Genomic DNA, 19,438 nt, shown 5'->3' with positions numbered 1-19,438 from the left:
GTTGGAAGGCCGGCTGACCCCCCCAGGAGCCTGCTGGTGTGCAAAGCCTGTCTGGTCCCTCTCTCTTGGGGCCTCAGCTTTCCCATCTGTAAATTCTCTATGGTTCTGCCCCAAGCTAGGGGGATGGCCAGCCGCCTCCATATGCCTCCGTTTCCCCTGGGACACTTCCCTTCTCTCACAGGGGCTCTTGTGCCAACTTCCAGATGGATCCGGAAGGCTGTGAAGGGGGAGGGGGGCCTTGCTCAGGGGCACAACCACCTGTCACAGGCTAGCAGGTCAGAGGTCAGGCCACCAGGGAGATCAGCCGGGGATGCGCCTTCCCTTGGTGGGGGTGGGGACGGCGAAAAGTGAAACCCGACTCCTCTCGGAGTCCCCACCGCACAGCGGGGAAACTGAGGCCCGTAGCAGCACCAGCTGGCCACAGGTCACCCAGCACCGGGTTTCTGAAAAAAGGCTCGGCCCGCGCCGAGGAAGGACCGGGTCTCCGGGCCCCCTGCTGCTGCCCGGCCACCTCGTCCACCTCCCCCACGCCGGCCGCCGCGGCCACGGGGAGCCTCCAGAACAAAAGGCGCGGGGGCGGGGCCGGGGCGGGGCGGAGGCTATAAGGGGCGGCGGCCCGGCGCGGCCCAGAGGCCCAGCAGCCCCGGGGCGGATGGCGCGGGCCGCCTGGCTCCGCGGCGCGGCCCCGTGCGCCCTCCTGCTCCCGCTGCTGGTGCTGGCGCTCCCGCCGCCGCTGGCCCCGCAGCCGCCGGTGAGTGCCAGCCGGGCGGCCGCTCCTCGCTAAGGGGGCGCCGGGCACGCGGGCTGGGCTCAGGGGCCCGACTGCACCCACGGGGGCGCCCGGGGTGGCCTGGCCCGGCCCATTTCCCGAAACGCTTTGTGGGTCCCGGTGGACGTGACAGACGGTGAGCTTCCCGTCCCTGGAAGTGTGCAAGTGGAGCCGCGCCGGAACGCTCCGGCTGATGGGGCGCGGGACTGGGCACTAGACGCTCGCCCCCTCCCAGCGTGGGGACCTGCCCCCCCGGGCCCCAGCCGTGTGCACCAGCGCAGGCAGCAGCGGGAGTGCCTACAGGGTCCCCTGTGCACCACAGGGACAAAGCGCAGCAGGTCTCAGGCTGGCGGCAGCCTCCAGGTGTGTGGCCTCGTTGCACACACCTCCAGGGGTGCCATGGGCCATGGGATTATAAAGGGCGGGGGTGGGGGCGTGGAGCGGGACTGAACCCGAGCCTGGAGGAGGTACTACCATATGGGCCCCTGCAAGTGACAATCTGGGGAGGTGTGGAGTTGGGACAGCATGAGTGACAGCTACAGTGCGGATGTGTGACTGAAAAAGAAGACGGCCAAGGGTGGGCAGTTGACACCCTCAGAGAGCAAAGCGAAGGGGAGAGACAGTGTGAGCAGAAGGGGAGAGAGCAGTGAGGGCGGAGCGAGGAGAGGGGGACAGCCACGGGGCGTGTGTAACAGCCTGCGTATGCCCAGAAGGCTGCGCCCTCCCTTTGAGCTGGGGCTGCAGGGGGCCACTCGTAGCTGCTGCCAGGCAGAGCCTGGGCAACTGCAGGCCCACAGCCCCCTGGATGGGGGGGTCTACTCCCACCACAGTTGAGGCATGTGGGCAGCTCAGGCAGGGATGTGAGCCTTAGGAGGTGTGGGGGTCAGGGGGCAGGGGCTGGTCTGGTGAGGAGGGAGTCCTGGTCCCTTTGTCCAGCCATGCCAGCTCTGCCCTAGCCCTGGCTGTGTGGGAGCCAAAGGGGGTGGGGATGGAGGGGAGAGGGGGCACCTCAGTGCAGAGCTCTGCCTCTTCCCAGCTGCTCCCAGGCCCCCTGAACTTGGATCAGAGTCGGGAATCACCTTGGGCAGCAGCTGACCCCGCTGGTTGGGGAATGGGAGCTCTGGGTTTGAACCCGGTGATTCTGAGTTAGTCTTCTTGTGCCTCATAACCTCACACCCTCAGTCTTGGAAGGGTGGGTGGGAGATGACAGTGCCCACCGCTAGGCACTGAGTACTAAATGAGGGGAGGGGAGGCAGGGCACAGCCAGTCACACTGGAGATAGTATGTCGTCTGTGGCCACCACTTTGACACTTGTCCAGGGTCAGTTGGGGCTGGATCTGAGCGGGGCTGCTGTCTGTCACTCTGCAGATATGCAGGGAGCATTTAGGGTCGCCTCCTGGTGTTTATTCCCAGGCTGTCATCAGCAGGGCCAGGAAAGCTCTGTAAATATTTATCCGTCCCACTTCGCAGCTCTCCTGGTTGGTGAAAGTCCCCACTGCAGTGGGATGGATGCTACGTTCCCTCCTGGAGCAGGGTGGCTGGGAGAAAATTAGACCATAGTGTCTGGGGAAAGAGGGACTTCTGCATGCTGGCTGTGTGACTTAATCAGGTTGCTTGATCTGAGCCTCAGAGGGGCAATGGTGATGCTCCTCTTTCTTACCCTGTTGGACCAATAGCAAACGGAGGCCCAGAGACAGGCACAACTAGCCTGCCCTTACCCAGCAGTTTCGTAGTCTGGGGCCCTCCTTTGTCTCCTTCTATAGGGTGCCTACCTTTCTCTAGATTGGAAGTTGATGCAGAGGCTGCCCCCAAGCCTCTAGACCAGGCAGGAGATTGAATCAACTGAGAAAGTCCGTGAACATGTTTGAGGCTGTGGTTTGGTGCCCTCCGGAGGAGGGAGGGGTGAGCGAGCCAGGCACCCACCACATGGCAGGTGGTGGGAGGCTGCTGGTCGAGGAGTAATAGGAAACGCACCGGAAGAAGAAACACTTGTTAGCAATGTGGGGTTTGGAGACAGGCCAAGAGCTGAGGGGCTTGGATGGAGGTATAAGCCCCCGTCTAGGCCCAGCTCTTGCCTGGCTCGCTCTGTGGCTCTGGGCAAATTCTTGACCTCTCTGGATTCTATTTCTTCCTCTGGGAAATATAGTGATGCCTGCTCCCCTCCCCACCCAGGGCTTTGGACAAGGCCACGGGTGTTCCATGCCCACCACTCCACCTCACTAAATCCCAGCAGCCCTGGGAAGGCCAAGCACACCCATCTTAGAGATCAGCAAGCTGCTTCATGCCAGATCGTACAGCTGTGGCATCTGGCCCCAGGCCAGAAAGGACGCAGAAAGATGGAATATGGGAGGTCAGCAGGGCAGGGAGCACATATTCCATCCCAGTAATGGGGAAACTGAGGCCAAGAGCTGTTAAGTGATGGACCCCTCCCCAAAAATCCCAGTGACCAGAAGCCTCAATCCCAGTGCCTCCAAGGCCCACGAGTGTGACATGGACAGGGGTCAGGAGGCCTCTGACTTTCAGGGAGACCCTGAAATGACTCTTCTTCTCTGGACCTGCAAGCTCCCTCCAACTGCCATTCCTGCTTATGATTTAAAGACTGGAGATTTTGGGAGAGCTGAATACCATGGGTGTTGGGAGCTATAGGACATTTAGTGAGAGCAGATTCATAAGTGTAGGAGGGAGGGTCCCCAGGAGCAAGGAGCCAGGCCACGGAAGAGGCCCTTCTTTGTGCCAGAGCTGCAGCGAACATCACAGAAGAAGGTTCTTTAGCCCTTTCCATGGCACCATCCCCATTTGACAGATGGGCAAGTCAAGGCCAAGAGGGCAGTGACTTGCCCAGGGTCATTGTGGCAGGCACAGGGCCTTCTGAATCTCAGACTGTGGCTCTTCCAGCTGCACTGAGAGGGCCAGAATCCAGGGATCTGGGTGTGGGCTTTGTGTCCCGTTGGGGCAGGAGAGGAAGGGACGATGTGTGTGCCTATTACCCACCCTCCTTCCAGGACAGGCTGCTCCAGGGACAGAGGAGAGGGGAGGTTTCTGCCCACAGGCATAAACAGCGGGCATGCTGTGCTGTGGGCTGTTCAGAGCTCCCAGGGGATGACACAGCCCTGCCCTTCCCAGTGGTGGGGGAAGGAATCTGTTTATCCTGGAGGTCAAGTGGGCTGTGGGAGGGGCAGGCCCTCACGGCTAGTCACACAGACCTGGAGCCCGAAGCCTCAGCGTGTGACCTTGCATACACTTTAACAGAGGCTTGGGGGTGGAGGTTCGGTGAGCCTGGAGAGTGCCTGGGAAGTAGCAGGTGCTTAATAACTTCCTGCTCCTTCTCTCCTCTCACCAAGTGAGGCCGGCCTGGATCCCTCCCCTCGGGGATGGGCAACTCCATCCTGAAGAGCAGAGCGGAAGTAGCAGGAGGGAGGTGGACTGTAAGCAAAGACTGCCCACCCTTGCCAGCTGTTACTTGGGCAAGCTGCTTACCAACTCCGGGCTCTATTTGCTCCTCTGAGGAATGGGGATGATGGCAGTGCATTAGGGAGAGGCCCCTTCAGGGGCTAAGTGCGTGGGACTGCTGGTAGGGACCCGGCCTAGATACATGTGAAGCACAAGGGCGAGAAGTACCTGTAAGAATAAGCCCAGTGACTGGGCTGTGCCAGGTATCAACCATTCGGTAAGCATGCTCTGAAACTGGGGGAAACTGGCCCACGGTTCTCCTTGTACCCCATGTAGCTGCACCCATGGGTGTACAGAAGACTCTTTCCTAGTGGGGTGCTGTCGGGGGTTCAGTCTGGTGGCTTTGGGGTTGAGTTTTTGGTGGCCCCGGAATCAGGAGCTCGGGAGGGCTGAGGCGATGATCAGAGCCCTGGGGCAGCTCAGGGCCTGGGAGAACCGCCAGAAGTGGAGGGCGAGGGTGGGGCCTGGGCGCCCGGCTCCCACCCCAAATAAGGCTGTGGGAAAGCCAGAGCCGCCTAGACCCGACAGGCCCAGACCAGACAGGCACTGAGTCTGTCAGCAAACAGCCAGGTCCGTGCCTCTCCAACTTTGCACACACCCAGCCTAGCCTTTGCCTGTGGCGAGGGATGCCAGAATCCTCATCCAGCCCCACCATGCCCTTGCTGGATGGCCTCAAAGGGTCTCCCCACCTTCCTGGGCCTCTGCTTCTTTCTTGCATGAGAACTGTGACCCGGGCCCTGGGACTCCCAGAGGCTGGGAGCTCCAGGTCAGAATCATCTGCACGCACGGCTCCAGCAGCCCAGGGCTGGGCATCTGGTAACTGTGCCCCTGCACACCCCCCCCCAACGTGGAGCAGGCAGACAGACCACATCTAGCCCTGCCACGTGCCCAGGCCTGGTAGGTGTGAGCAAAACTGCCTCCTAAGAAATCAGATCTTAGCTCCAGGTACTCTTACCAGGTGCCTCGCCTCACACTCTGTTTCACACATGTCGCCCTAGATCGGCACTAAGCGAGGTTATCATCCCCTTTGGTCAGGTGGGCGAACCAAAGCCGTGCCCCAGGGCTGCGGCCCCTCCACAGCGGGGAGTGGCGGTGCTGGGTGTTCTGGGCAGGAGCTCACTCACATAACTGGAGGGGGTCCTGGGAAGAAATGGAGAAGCAAAGGTGTTTGCCAGGGTGGAAAGCAGTGCGGGGAGCAAGAGGGGATCACGTGACCTTTCCTCAGACATTGTGTGGGGTCCATTCCTGGGTGTGTGTGGAGAGTCCGGTTGGGCTGCACCCCCACCCAGACCTCATCAGCCCCAGGGGATGGAGTAGGTGACAGGTAGCCCGGGACCCTCCAGGAGGAGGGGGCTGGGAGGCAGCAAGATGCCTCGGCCCAAGCCAAAGGGCCCTGCTGTGTGTGGCAGGCGCACCCCTTCTCTTGCCCACAGTGTGCCCATCCACAAGGCGGGCTGGGGTTGGGCATGTGTGTGCCAATAGGCCACGAGAGCCCAAGGCCTGATCAGGCCTTTGTATCCTCTTTCCTGCCCAGGATGCCCACCACCGCTACCCCACGAGGAGGGGGCCGCAGCCCTGGCATAAAGCTCCTGCCAGCAGCCTGGCACCTGCCCCTGACACCCAGGAGGCCCCCCGGCCTGCTGGCAGCCCCAGACCTCCCCGCTGTGGTGTGCCTGACCCCCCAGATGCGCTGAGTGCCCGCAACCGACAAAAGCGGTTCGTGCTGTCGGGCGGGCGCTGGGAGAAGACGGACCTCACCTACAGGTAGGGGCCAGCGGCCAGGGAGCATGCTCTGGGCCTCCAGCCTGCTACCTCACATACGTTTCTTGAGACACATGCTGGGGCTGGATCTCCGTGGTTAACACGCCTGTGTGTCCACTGACCCCCGCCCCATCCACAGACCAACTCCCTAACCCCCCAGTTCAGATGCATACACAGACAGTACCCCAACCCCTGTGCCCTCCCACAGCAGAGGGGCCGTGCCTCTGTCAACACAAAGTCTCAGCACATGTCTGGTGACCTGGCCACAGCCTTTAATCACCCAGGCTGCTTCTACTGGGGACCTACTAAGGACCAGGCCTAAGTTGGCCATGGCGAAGGAGGCTGGCACGGCCTGTCCTCTGGGCGAGGTAGGCATCAACCACGTCATTGCTCGGATCTACCTACATCTTGGGTCTGTGCAGCTGGGAGCAGCTGGGAGCAGGGTGGGCAATAGCTTGGCAATCTAAGGCCCCTGGAACTGAGGCGGAGCCTGAGACTTGCACATCCTGCAGGCAGGGACCTGGCCTGGGAGAGAAGGCACATAAAGAATGATGTGGTATCCTGTGGTGTTGGAGCTGAAACTTCTGGGGGGCTCAGAAATGTCCTGAGTGGGGAACTGAGGACCAAGGAGGGGACCAAGGGGCCAAGATCACCCCACTTAGTCAGGTCTAGAAGGTGGGTCTTCGGGCTCCTGGTCCTGCATTCCTTCCACCCAGTGCAGGCATCTGTGTACACATAAGGACACACAAACCCACACAAAGAGGTGCCACGTGGCAGAGGGACTGGTGCGCCACACCTGAGGCCCAGAGCACACCTGGCCTGTGTCCTGTGTGCATGCATCCCCACCGAGCATCGGGCAACTCCTGCCAAGAGCTGTCAGGGCTGGCCTTGCCCTGAACAAGGCCCAGGCCCTTCCTCCTCCCTCCAGGATCCTCCGGTTCCCATGGCAGCTGGTACGGGAGCAGGTACGGCAGACGGTGGCAGAGGCCCTACAGGTGTGGAGTGAAGTGACACCACTCACCTTCACCGAGGTGCACGAGGGCCACGCTGACATCATGATCGACTTCACAAGGTGAACCAGTGGCCTGGAACCCCTCTGGGAACTAGCGCCACCTATCAGCAGCCACTGACTGCCCCACCCACCTGCAGGTACTGGCATGGGGACAACCTGCCATTTGACGGGCCTGGAGGCATCCTGGCCCATGCATTTTTCCCCAAGACCCACAGAGAAGGGGACGTCCACTTCGACTATGATGAAACCTGGACTGTTGGGGACAACCAGGGTATGGGCTAGGGATCCATCTTCCAGATGGGGCGACTGAAGATCACAGAAAATGGGGACGGGTCCCTGAGCTGGGGTCTGGAACTTGGGTGTCTGGCAACAAGAGATTCAGGGACTGCTGGGCTATCTCCCCTTTCCAGGCACAGACCTCATGCAGGTGGCAGCCCATGAATTTGGCCATGTGCTCGGGCTGCAGCACACAACAGCTGCTAAGGCACTTATGTCCCCTTTCTACAACTTCCGCTACCCACTGAGTCTAAGCCCAGATGACCGCAGGGGCATCCAGCACCTGTATGGCCAACCCCGGCTGGTCCCCACCTCCAGTCCCCCAGCCCTGGGACCCCAGGCTGGGGTGGACACCAACGAGATTGCACCATTGGAGGTGAGACCCGGGAGAGTGGGAAGACAGGAGGGGAGGCCCTGCTCCCAGCTCCCCTCAACCCCTGGCCCCTGTGGCTCTAACATGGGCTCTCTCCTGGCCCTTCTCTCCCACCCCAGCCGGAAACCTTGCCAGATGCCTGTGAGGTCTCCTTTGACGCGGTTTCCACCATCCGGGGCGAGCTCTTCTTCTTCAAGGCAGGTTTTGTGTGGCGGCTGCGTGGGGGCCGGCTGCAGCCTGGCTACCCTGCACTGGCCTCTCGCCACTGGCAGGGGCTGCCCAGCCCTGTGGATGCAGCCTTTGAGGATGCCCAGGGCCACATCTGGTTCTTCCAAGGTGGGTGGGGGCTGGGGAATCACACTCAGGAGGTTCTGGGAGCGAGGAACATCATGGCCAAGGGCAGGGACAGCCAGACTGACATGACAGGCAGGGGGAGGTGCCCGGAAGGCGCGGGGCCCAGGAAGAGAGTGGCCTACTTCTCTGGGCATACCTGGGAGGCCTGGGAGGAGGTGACTCACCAGATGGGAGCAGAGCAGCACACCGGTGCAGTCAGGCCTCAAAGCCTCCCGGTGGGGCTGCTAGGATTATTACCCCTGGCCTCGAGGCGAGGTCAGGTGAAGTGGCTCGCCTGAGGCACAGCTTGGAAAGGGCAGAGCAGGGGTCTGACCCGGGTCTGGTGGGCCCGGAGCCCTGGTGGTAATTCAGCCGGCAAACACAAGCGCCCAGAGCACTCCAGGTGGCAGGGCTTCATAAACACAGGGCCAGCCAGGGCCTGCTGAGCCAGGGAATGGTCAGCAGGCACTGCCACGGGCAGCCACGTGCCAGGGGAAGATCTCCCTCCTGCTTAGAATGACCTCTGTCCACGGTCCCTCCCCGGCACACAGTGCCCAAGCTTATGCTGCTGGCTCCCACTTCCCTCTGCCGATGGGGGTGCTGAGTAGGATTATTGGCCTGGGTGTTTTATGAACAGAGAAACTGAGGGTGGGGAGGCCCATGAAGGTGGTGTTGCGGTGGCCCAGTATGGCAGTTGGGCAGCTCGGTTGCAGCCTCTCTCCGCTTCCGACAGGTGCTCAGTACTGGGTGTATGATGGTGAGAAGCCAGTCCTGGGCCCTGCACCCCTCTCTGAGCTGGGCCTGAAGGGGTCCCCTATCCATGCTGCCTTGGTCTGGGGTACTGAGAAGAACAAGATCTACTTCTTCCGAGGTGGAGACTACTGGCGTTTCTACCCCAGCACCCGCCGTGTGGACAGCCCTGTGCCCCGCCGGGCCACCGACTGGCGAGGGGTGCCCTCTGAGATTGACGCCTCCTTCCAGGATGCTGATGGTATGTTGGGGGCTGGGAGGCTGGTGGAAGTGGTGCGGCAGCCGCATCTCCCACACAGTGGTAGCTGGGCGATGGCTCTTCATCACAAGTCATTGGTCCAGCGCCCTTGCTATCTGCCCTCCACCTCATGCCAGGGCAGCGCTATACACCCATGCTGCAGATGAAGGGACTGAGGGCCAAAGAGGACCAAGGACTTGCCCTGGTCTCTCGGTCTTAGCTGGAAAAATAATAACCCTGCACTCTGAGCAGTGACACTGTTCCAGGTAGTGCCAAGCTCCCTATGGGTCTCAGACAGGTCACAGGTCTGCCAGCCCTCTGACAGAGTGTGTTATAAACCTAGTTCTCAGAGGGGCAAATAGAGGTTCAGGTAATGAGGTCCCTAAGTGGGACCACCCTGGTAGATAGTGGGGAGCCAGGACTCCCACCCAGGCAGTCCCTGCTCCTAACCACTGAACCACCTGGCTGACCTCCCACCATTTTGAAGGACTAGAACTGGACTCAAAGTGTCCCCCATACCCTCTGCTTCTGTGCTCCCCCACATCGGGACCTGCTGAGAGAGCAGTCCTGTGGTGGCCTCAGGCTCCAGGTCACCTGTGTGGCTCATGTTGCCTCAGGATGCCTGGCTGCAGTAGAGTGACAGTGGAGGAGGGGCAGTGAGGTTAGTGGGACTTGTTTGCCTGAGGGGTTGGAGTTGGGCTTCTGAGACTCCAGGCATCTATCAGGCTGTATGGTAGCTCAGAACAGATGCTGGGGCAGATGGAAGGACCTCCCTGAGGGACAGGAGGACAGGGAAGGGGACCTGCAGGTTTCCAGGAACACAGCAGTGGCCAAGGCCTGCCCACCTGGACCTCCCCTGTGCCCATCCCTGGGCACAGCCGGACAGGCAGCCTTGGGTCCTGGTGTCCACTTGCCCCTGACCCTCCTCTCCTCTCAGGCTATGCCTACTTCCTGCGCGGCCGCCTTTACTGGAAGTTCGACCCTGTGAAAGTGAAGGCCCTGGAGGGCTTCCCCCGTCTTGTGGGCCCAGACTTCTTTGGCTGTATGGAACTTGCCAACACTTTCCGCTAACCACAACTTGGATACCCTCAGGGCCCCGACCCCTGCCAGGCCACTGACATTGGCTAGAGACCCGTAGCCATCTTTGTGGCTGTGGGTATCAGGCACTGGATGGAGCCCATGTCTCCTCAGGGAGGTGGAGAGGGGGGCTGCCACCTTGACAAACGCAGGAGGCCACGCGGGTCGTGGGCACCTGCGAGCAACTGTCTCAGACCAGGCAGGGAGGTTTTGACATTACTTGAATGAGAGGGAGGTCTTGGGCCACTCTGCCCGACCTCTGCAAGTCAGTCAAGCCCTGCTGCCCTGTCTGTATCCCCGGAGCCCTCATTCTACCCCTGCCCAGAGGCTCCTGCAGGTACTGGCACAGCGGTGCCAAGGGCCCCATGGCCTTCTGCCTTTTTCTGAGAAGTCAGCTCTGGGTAGGCGCTGGGAACTGGCTGCCTTCCAGTTGGTGGTCCTGGAAGTGTGTTCCCTAGGATCCATGCTAACATGGCCAGAGTCAGCTGGGGAGGGGGGTACTTACTGTTGGGGACCCTGGGCCCTGGAGACTCCAACATACCTCAATCCTGTCATGGGCCGGATCCTCCCAACCCTTATCCTAGCACTGGGACCCTCCAAAGACATGTAAATATGTGTACAGTGTGTATAAAGCCTTTTTTTTTTTGTACTGAGGAGTGTCATTAAAACATGGTTATTTTCTACCTACCTGCCTGGGTTTTCTCTGACTGCAAGGCCAGAATGGGGAAGGAGTTGGGGAGTGCGAGCTGGCTCAGGACCTGATCTGTCCTGGGAGCCAGGGTCGCAGCCTACTCCATCCTCACAAGGTCCTTGGGGCTGAGCGCAAAGCGTAGGGCTCGTTCCGTTCCATTCCGCCACCTCATGGAGCTGGACACCTGTAGTGGCTCTGTAATCGATTCCCTGCTTCCTGGCTCGCCCCTGGGGTTATCCCCCGCTAGGTGGCGGTCACTTCATCTGATCATGCTACACCCCAACCCCTCTCCCAAAGTTCTTTCTGCTGTCAGGTCACAGGACAAAGCTCCCGGTTACCACCGCTGAGCCTGCGTGACTCTCCAGTGTTGCTCTGCTCTGCCCTTCAGCCCCACGTGTATCTTCTTCATAGTAGCACCTATCACAGCAACAACTTTACAGACAGAACCATATGAAATTGTCGGCAGTGGCTATAATGGTGCTTTCGTTAGCACTCCTGGCTGCAAGCCCCACTGGGCAGGGTTGTCCAGCTTTGCGTACCACCCCACGCGGCGCCCGTTGGAGGCACAGAGCACCGAGTTAAGGAGGGAATGGAGGAGTTTCCTCCCTTCCAGTTCTCATCTGATGCACTAGCCAAACCAAACACCACCTGGGCCTTGGAACCCTGCCAAGCCCGGGATCCTCTGCCCATGTCAACTCCCACCTCATGTTATTCTGCCCATCCCTACAGTGGCAGGGACAGCTGTGGGCCCAGAACTGGGGCACCTGTTCCTAGGCGGCCTCTCATCTACTCAGCTGCACTGCATTTTGCCGGGGGGGGAAACTGAGACAAGGGTAGCTCCGGTCTCCTCCTGACCGTCAAACCTCACTTCGTTCCTCCTCCACTGAGCTGAGTTCCAGCCGCAGTTGGGAGACTGGGAAAACCACTGCCTGAGTCAGGGCCTCGGTTGCTATTTCTGTCCTTGAGATGTTTCCTCGGTGCTTTGACTTCGGAGAAAGAGAAACAGGTCGTGGTTCCTTTAAGAGGCCCGCGGGGACGCGCCCCGGCCTTTTGTTTAGACTGCGGTCCCGCGCGCGTAAGCGTCAACGCTCGCGCATGCGCACTGAGGGCGGCCTGGTCGTCGTTGGGAGGCAGCAGCCGAGGATTCCTGCAGCGACGCGAGCCCTCGGCCCGGCCCGCCCTTCGCCTCCTTGCCCCGGCCCTCCTCGGCTTGGAGTGCCCCGGCCCCTCAGCCCTCCGATCCTTCGCAAGGCCGGCCCTGGCCGCCCGCCTCCGTCGCCGCAATGATGATGATGGCACTGAGCAAAACCTTCGGGCAGAAGCCCGTCAAATTCCAGCTGGAGGATGATGGCGAGTTCTACATGATCGGCTCTGAGGTAGCCCGCTGCGCGTCTTCGCCCTCCCCGGGCCTCGGCCCGCGGGAGCCTCGGGGCGGGCCCGCGCACCGGGAACGCGCTTTTTCATTCATCGCGCTGGGCGCGCGCGCACGCGCGCTGTGCCGCGGGGCGTGGCCTTGCGGGGCGTGTCCAGCAGGCCCCGCCCCGCGCGCCTCGCCGGTCTGGATTTACTTAACCTATTTCGCGGTGGTCCGGGCTGCGCCCCGTTGCCAGGGCTTGGGGCGCCCCGAAGGGCCACTGGTTGCGCACTGAGTTGGTACACGCCCAGCCAGCCGCAGAGAAACGGGATGTTTTGGTGAGCCCCTGAGGCACTTGGGAGAGAGTGTTGGAAATCCCATACACACCCCCTCCTCCGTTGTTAAATCTGGGATTCTGAAATCGCCAGATGGAAACCTGAGCCTTAGTGATGGCTCCTCCGCCACCGTGTGTGTTGCCTTTGAGGTGGGCAAGAAGGTGTTCTAACCTTTATTTACCAACAAGGAAATAGGTGGGGAGGAGGATGCTTGCTTTTGGGTGGATAAGTTCCCAGTGCCCAAGCTTAGATGTATCAGAAGAAGCAGTTAACACTTTGGATATCTTGTACTTAACTCTGAATTATTAGTAGGGGAAGATTCTAAATATCTTTGATACTTACTTAGAATTGCTAGAACTTTGTTGAATCAGCTGCACGACTGATTTTTAAGGAAACCCTGCAACTGGTCCTAAGTCGGAGTTTATACTAAGGTCTTTAAGTTTTTCCAGGTTGCTTCATACTAGCCCTTTTTGGTCCAAAAGCAATCCCAACTAGTGTATATTCCCTTTATTTTATTTTTTAACTTGTGGATATACAATTTAGATGTGCAAATACCAAGCAATAGAGTCCGTCATGTAAAGAGGTGAGTACCGGTCCTGGAGAACTGAAGCAGTTACACAGTGTCCAGGGTTACCTCCCCTTGTAGCAGTTGTCGGTACCATATGTTAATATTTCATTCCTGTTCTTAAGAATATTTCATGCCTGCTTTTCTCTTCACAACCGAACATAGTGTGAATGAACTAAACCTCATAACGGTCGCACTGAGACTTTGAGGACACGCTGTGATTCCCGGCTTGTCTTAGTTGTATTGAATTATGAGACCAATGTTCTCAGTAGCGTCAGAAATTTAGTGTTTCCATTTTTCACCGATTTTTATAAAGCAAAAAAAGCAGGATGCAATAAAATTTTCACATTATCCCATAAATGCTACTCTTCCAAAATAGTTCTGGGAAAAAGAGCCAATGCCTATTCATCTCCCACAGCTCAGAATGGACCCCATCGATCTGTGGGAACCTTTCTAAATACAGGCTACAAAAGGCAATTAGAGAGTTCCAGTATGTGATATTGGGCAGGTTGTTTAAAGAAACCTTTACCTGATGGACAGGAAAAGTAATCGGTTTGGCCTTGACTCTGAGTGGGTGGTAATTCTGAACAGCCAGCTTTCATTTATTAGGTGGAGTAAATTGGGAGATAGCGTGGGGCCAGGTTGGGAGGCCTGCTTCCAGCCCTGCTCTGCCTCCTTCACTTTTCTCCTGCGTATAATGAGATGCGTAGACTCGTTTGTGTCTAATGTTTCCCTGTAACACATTTGAGTTTCTAGAAAGCTAACTGTAATCTTCTCTTTCAGCCCGGCTGAGTGAGAACAATTGTCCTGAGACCCAGTCTGTGAGAGGCCCGGATGGGAGGGGCAGAGGCAGTCTGCCTTCTCAGGCTTGGCTTAACAATTGTCAGACCATTAGAGGTCTGGGAAGGGTTCAAGGTCTGGCTCTTGTGACAACACTGGGTACGTGCCCCAGGCCTCTTCCCCTTAGAAAACAGGCATTGCCTTCAGAGAGGTGGACCTGCCGTAGCAACGTGCCCAGCGCCCTGTGGAACAGCCCTGGGGATGCAGTTGCAGTGAGAGTGTTTTGCTCTTGTCCTGCCATCTGCCGCTGCTATGTTCACCAAGCCAGAGTCACAGGGCCGAGAGGACCCTAAGAAATCCCCAGGCCCACACCTTCATTCTACACTGGGGAAATTGGGTTCAGAGGAGGCAAAGGCTGGATGCAGGAAGACCCCGGAAGGCAAGTCCCAGTCTCCTAAGTTCCCAAGGGTCCCAAAGGGTCAAGGAATCCTGGAACCCAGCAGGACTTAGGAAGTAGTAGTGGGTGGGGCATTGCTGTCAATTTATTTTTAAAAAAACCTAATGGAAACTATACATTTACCCTTGGATGGTGCTGACATTCAAGCCAAATAATGCAGGAGGGGTCTGTGCCTACTGCATGGAGCCTGAGCTACTTAACTGTGGCCATTCTCCTCTTATGCTTGTACACAACTCTGGTTGTTGATCGTATAGATCTTTGACTTATGAAAAATGGAGAAACACATTTTAATTTAACAAATGCATGTTGCTGGATAGGTAAATGGAGAAAATAATACAAGTGGTGTTCCATGGGGTGAAGTTAAGAGTTGCTGAACATTTGACAGATAAGTAAGGAGACCCAGAAAAGGGGAGCAGTTTCCGGTCACAGGCGGAGCCAGCACATGGTGCCCAGTCCACTGGCTGTTCCCTGCATGTGACTCAAGTGGTCGTGTTTGAAAAGTCGGTGAAACAGTGGAGTTCTCAAAATCTTTAGGGCTAGATTTCTTTTCATTAAGGAAGTCATACTTTTGAGTATTTGGTGCAAACTGAAGCTATTGTTTAAGGCAGAAATGATTTATTTAGCAATCTGGTAATTGTCACTAAGTGTTTTTTAACTCTTAGGAAAATTCCTTTGGTATTCCTCGTTTAAGTTTTGTTACTAAACAAAGCAACAGGGGCCTTGGGGGAGATTATCCTACATCTGTCTAAAATTAAAAGACCTTTTGTTGTCTGTTACATTGTAAAAATATCAAAGTCTTGTTCTTAAGATAAAAGAAAGTCAAAGAAGCCTTACGTTTTGGAAAATGCCAGAGATCCTTAGTCTCAAAATCAAAATCACCGAGAGCTTCTCAGCGAACTCTGGGGGCTCCTCTGTAAGCCCTGCAGGCCTGCCTCACAGGCATCTGGTTAGACCGTTTGGAACTTGGTCCTATCATCAGAATGCAGACGTACTTGCCCCCACTTAGAGGAGCAGATGTGGGCCAGATGTGCACTGCTGTTGAACCCTTGATGTCAGCAGAATGTGTTTTTACTGCTGTGGAAAGCTTGGTGCCTGGGGGCCAACTGTTCGTCCATCACTTGATCCAGCGGAGCCTCTGCGCCTGGACCCTTCCCTTCCGTGTCGAGATGTGACCCTCATAATGAGCCTTCTTGCTTTACTCATAGGTGGGAAACTACCTCCGTATGTTCCGAGGTTCTCTGTACAAGAGATACCCCTCACTCTGGAGGCGGCTAGCCACTGTGGAAGAGAGGAAGAAAATAGTTGCATCGTCACATGGTAAAAAAACAAAACCTAACACTAAGGGTGCGTCTTCACGAGGGTTTGTAAACCTGTTTCAAAACCACTTGCTTATGTCATGAAGATAAAACGTTTTCACTCCAGAGTGTCTTCACTGTAGCCCTGACCTTACTTGGCATGGCAGGGAGCATCCTAGGGACCGGGTCGCCCTGGAACACGTAGCCAGTGGTCCTTTGTTGGGTATTCTCAGCGGGGCCAGTGGGGGCATTAGGGGGTCGAGGCTGGGACACTAGCGGGTGTTGTGAAGACATGTTGGTCTCAAAACGTTTTAGGAATGCTGTGATGCTCTGCCATCTGCCGCGGGCATGTCGCCACAGTCACCTTCCATGCAGCCCGAGCGGTGGGTGGTGGCCCCAGCTCCCACTCCCCTCTGGGGCTTTCACCGCTTAGCCTCCTGCACACCCATCCCGTAGTGCTTCCTCCTGGCTGTCAGTGTGCTAGAGCTTGTGTGCGTGGCCCTGCTCTCTGTGCCTGAGGTGTGCCTTGGGCTTGCTAGGTGAGCCACCCCTGTGGCTGTGGCAGCTCTGAGTGGCACAGAGGGATGGATGCTCTTCAGATGCCGAGGGCTCCGTCAGGAGGGTCTCACTTCCATTTGGGTTTGGGCACAGCAGGGTGTTTGACGGGCATCACACTGCTTCCCACTGGGCCCTGGCTGCCCAGAGCCTGGGTGTAGACCTGCCCTGAAGCCCTGTGCGCGTGCATGTGTGAGTATGCGCTTTGCAGCCTGTCTTGTTCGATTGTGTCTAGGTGCTGCTGTGGTCTTGGCCACTGTGGGCAAAGTAGTGGTTTCTTTTAATACAGGAGCTGGAGCTGCTTTTTTTATCCGCTGCTATAACATTTCCACTCACTCGCTTAAAAAAGTGACCTTTTTGCCCTTGTGCCCCTCAGTGGAGCTCCAGTCACTAATGCAGTGAGTTCTCTGCTTTGCTTTCCTCTCTGCAAGCCTCAAGTGAAGTCTCGGTGACTCTTCTGCCTTGTGCTTTGGAGACACCTTCCCCATAACCGATTTGTGTCTCCAGGAGAAGCCAGGCTGGACCCGTAGACCGGTAACAGCCTGGGCCGAGGGTCCCTCGAGGAGCTATGGGTGGAGTTGTCTGGAATCTGCTCTGCTTCCCGGACAGCCCGTGCTCAGTGGCGCAGGGCCAGCAACTCCAGCTCTTTCCAGCTCTCTGGGCTCTTGTTTTAAAAGAAAATTAGTTCTCATCTTTCATTCCATCTCTCCACTTTGCTTGGTGTTGTGGATCGCGTGGTGTCAGACCTCTTCCCACTGGTGGTATCACTCTGGAGCCTGCCTTTTCCCTGAGAGGCCCCATTGGCTGTGCTGTGCTGTTGCTGTGCTGTAGCCGCTGCTCTGAGCACCTCCTCTGTGCCTGGAGCCAGAGCCTCCAGCCAGATTGGTCCAAATAAGTCCTAAGGGAGTGTTTACCCAGTAGGACCTCTAAGCCAAGCACTCAGTCCAGGTCGCCCTTTTGGAAGAGGCCAGCATGCAGCAGTAGTAAGGTTGACACCTGCTTTTCCCACCGCGTGCACGTGAGGACCTCCATGTGCTGCATCTATTGGCTGCTGCTGTTTGCTGCCCCAGCTGGGTGACCACAGCGGCGTCTCTGGTTACAGATCACGGATACACCACCCTGGCCACCAGCGTGACTCTGTTAAAAGCTTCAGAGGTGGAAGAGATTCTGGATGGCAACGATGAGAAGTACAAGGCCGTGTCCATCAGCACAGAGCCCCCCACCTACCTCAGGTAATGCTGCCCTGGCCTGAGCCTGCTCCTGGGACCCCACGGCTGTTTCTAGACTGGTTGGCGTTCAGCTGAACGGAAGTCCTTTTAAACGCGTTACCCACTGTGCTTACAGATTGTCTTGGCCAGGTTTCCAAGTTCCGTCTGTGTCTTTGGAATTTCCGAGGAGCCCCAGCCAAGCCTTGGATTCTGGAGAGTTGCTAGGAATGCTTAGAAAGTGGGACTAATCTATCAGAAAATTAGTGGCCCAGATAAACTCACAAAAGAAACAAGTAATAGATTTGCATTTGTAAACTTAGGACTTTTAAAAGACTATTTACAGTGACAGGTGAGTAATTGGGAAGTTGTTAGGTTGTGGAAAGAGTCTATTCATTCAGATTTTTATAAGGAAAAGGTAGATTACCCCAATAGATGAATAGGTGAAGGGTAGTCTGCACTGGAGGTACAGGGAACAATGTTTGTCTTCATGTGTGATTTCAAAATTATAGTAAAAAAATTAATAACTAGCCACATGAAGATTAGAGAAGGTGTGCTGGAACTGGCATGCTCACACACCCTGTGGGGGCTCTGTGTGCAGGCGTGGTCTTTCTGTCAATATTACATCGAACTTTCTGTTACCCCCTGGCCCATTGATTTCACCCCTGGAAACCTGTCCAGAGAAATAATTCAGAAGAACATTACCAACAAAACCATTATATGTACAGACATGCTCTTGGTAGCGTCGGAAACGCCTTAGGAAAAGGCTGGGCGAATGCAGACACAGCGAGCTGAGTAGACTCGGATGTGACCCTATAGCCACAAGCTGAAACACGCGTCACACTAGTGAGACGTGCAGACTATCTCCGTTGGACTTGCGGCTTTCAAGACCACGTGCATTTATGTGCACAAAAGCCTGGGGCACTAATGGTGGGGAAAAGCACTATCGCTCTAAGTGATGTGGTTCCGGAAAATCATTTCTTTCCAGATTTCCTCTCAGCTTTACTATTGGATTGTTTTTATCCCCCTGCCCTCTGAAAAACGTGGCAAGCATCCGGCCTAGCCCGTGTTACAGATGTTTGCTCTGCAGATCCCTTTTCCCCAGAGAGTGCGGTAACATGAGGATGACTAGACTTTCCCAGGAAGTGGCAGAAGGAAATTATGTACATATGGATGGGACTTTCAAGTCTGCACATGTCAGCCGGGAACCTTTTATGGGGTGGTAAACACTTTTTGATGATCGGGTCATATGAGGAACAGCTGAGGGAGTAGCGTGCTGTCACCCAGAGGTCAGAACTGCTGCAAGGGTCCCGGGGTGGAGGTTTGAACCTGTGCGCTCAAGAAGCGCCTTCTGCCACCCAGCCACCCCACAGGAGGACCTGCCCCGGGACAGGTGGGGCAGAGGTTGGGTGCCCCTCTTGGACATACCTCCTTGCAGTGGAGGAAAGGTCAAATTATGTGACTTGGACTCTGCACATGGCTGTGTGTTCACGTTCCCTGTGTCTGTGACATACTTGTATTGTCCTTTTGAAACAGCTACCAGACAGGAGGGGTTGGCAGAGCAGCCCAGACCTAGGAATGAGTAAGTTTGCTGCGGAGACAGGGTAGGATTTGAGTGGGAAAGGGGACCCTCAAAACAAGTTTCCAGGAAGCTAAGAAGAGGTTTTAGTCTAGACCCATGGTTCCTTCGTACAGGCTCACCTGTACTGGCATCGCCCAAGGAAGTTGTGAAAAATCCATACTCCGGGTCCTTCCTAGAGACAGGTGTCACTTGATCTGGGTAAAGCTCTGAAATTTACTATTTAAAAATTTTACCTCTAAGTGAGTCTGTGTGACCAGGTTAGAAACCACCGGCCCAGACAGGCTGTGGTGGGGACCCTGGTCTTGCTCTCCCAGCTCTCAGCCCTGCCCGTACAGGCTCCACAGTCCCAGCCTCCCCGGGCCTCTGGTGTAAGGTGAAGGCCAGTCGTGAGATGTGAGCAAGGGTGCGCACAGAGATTGGTTGGAATTGCAGCTGAATGTGGTACTGTGCATCCCTCTCTGCTCCCACCCTCAATCAAGGGGTGCTTGGGGACCTCAGCATCTGAAGTACATGTGGCCCCCGCTTTAGAAGAGCAAAGAGTTAAAGCGTGTGGGTCTGGGCACCCCATGGAAAGGGAGGG

General features: G+C 56.7%; 2 protein-coding genes across 3 annotated transcripts in view; both read left to right on the top strand.

The window, feature by feature from the left end:
- Window positions 1-598: 598 nt before the first annotated feature.
- Window positions 599-10,726, top strand: MMP11 (matrix metallopeptidase 11). The gene is made up of 8 exons (XM_036993360.2): window positions 599-751; window positions 5,754-5,983; window positions 6,909-7,052; window positions 7,130-7,263; window positions 7,403-7,644; window positions 7,761-7,977; window positions 8,708-8,965; window positions 9,900-10,726. The coding sequence occupies exons 1-8, from the start codon at window positions 653-655 to the stop codon at window positions 10,031-10,033; spliced, it is 1,458 nt and encodes a 485-aa protein (XP_036849255.1). The 5' UTR covers window positions 599-652; the 3' UTR covers window positions 10,034-10,726.
- Window positions 10,727-11,848: 1,122 nt separating this feature from the next.
- The window catches only part of SMARCB1 (SWI/SNF related BAF chromatin remodeling complex subunit B1), a 29,635-nt gene continuing 22,045 nt past the window's right edge, over window positions 11,849-19,438 (top strand). The window contains exons 1-3 of one of the 2 annotated variants that reach the window (XM_073222966.1): window positions 11,849-12,106; window positions 15,427-15,538; window positions 17,174-17,303. In XM_073222966.1, coding sequence (XP_073079067.1) covers window positions 12,014-12,106; window positions 15,427-15,538; window positions 17,174-17,303 — 335 coding nt within the window. In that variant the 5' untranslated portion in view covers window positions 11,849-12,013. Of the gene's footprint in view, window positions 12,107-15,426; window positions 15,566-17,173; window positions 17,304-19,438 lie in introns of both variants that reach the window. The other variant, XM_073222965.1, reaches the window with a different exon arrangement.

Source organism: Manis javanica, chromosome 15, assembly GCF_040802235.1.
Source record: "Manis javanica isolate MJ-LG chromosome 15, MJ_LKY, whole genome shotgun sequence".
In the NCBI taxonomy this organism is placed as follows: domain Eukaryota; kingdom Metazoa; phylum Chordata; class Mammalia; order Pholidota; family Manidae; genus Manis; species Manis javanica.
This window is presented reverse-complemented; position numbering and strand designations above follow the sequence as displayed.

Bases quoted from the DNA above. Each gene is read 5' to 3' on its own strand.
- MMP11 (XM_036993360.2), top strand. From the start codon at position 653: ATGGCGCGGGCCGCCTGGCTCCGCGGCGCGGCCCCGTGCGCCCTCCTG. The intron at 5,984-6,908 runs GTAGGGGCCAGC...TCCTCCCTCCAG, and splicing joins AAGACGGACCTCACCTACAG to GATCCTCCGGTTCCCATGGC. The intron at 8,966-9,899 runs GTATGTTGGGGG...CTCTCCTCTCAG, and splicing joins CTCCTTCCAGGATGCTGATG to GCTATGCCTACTTCCTGCGC.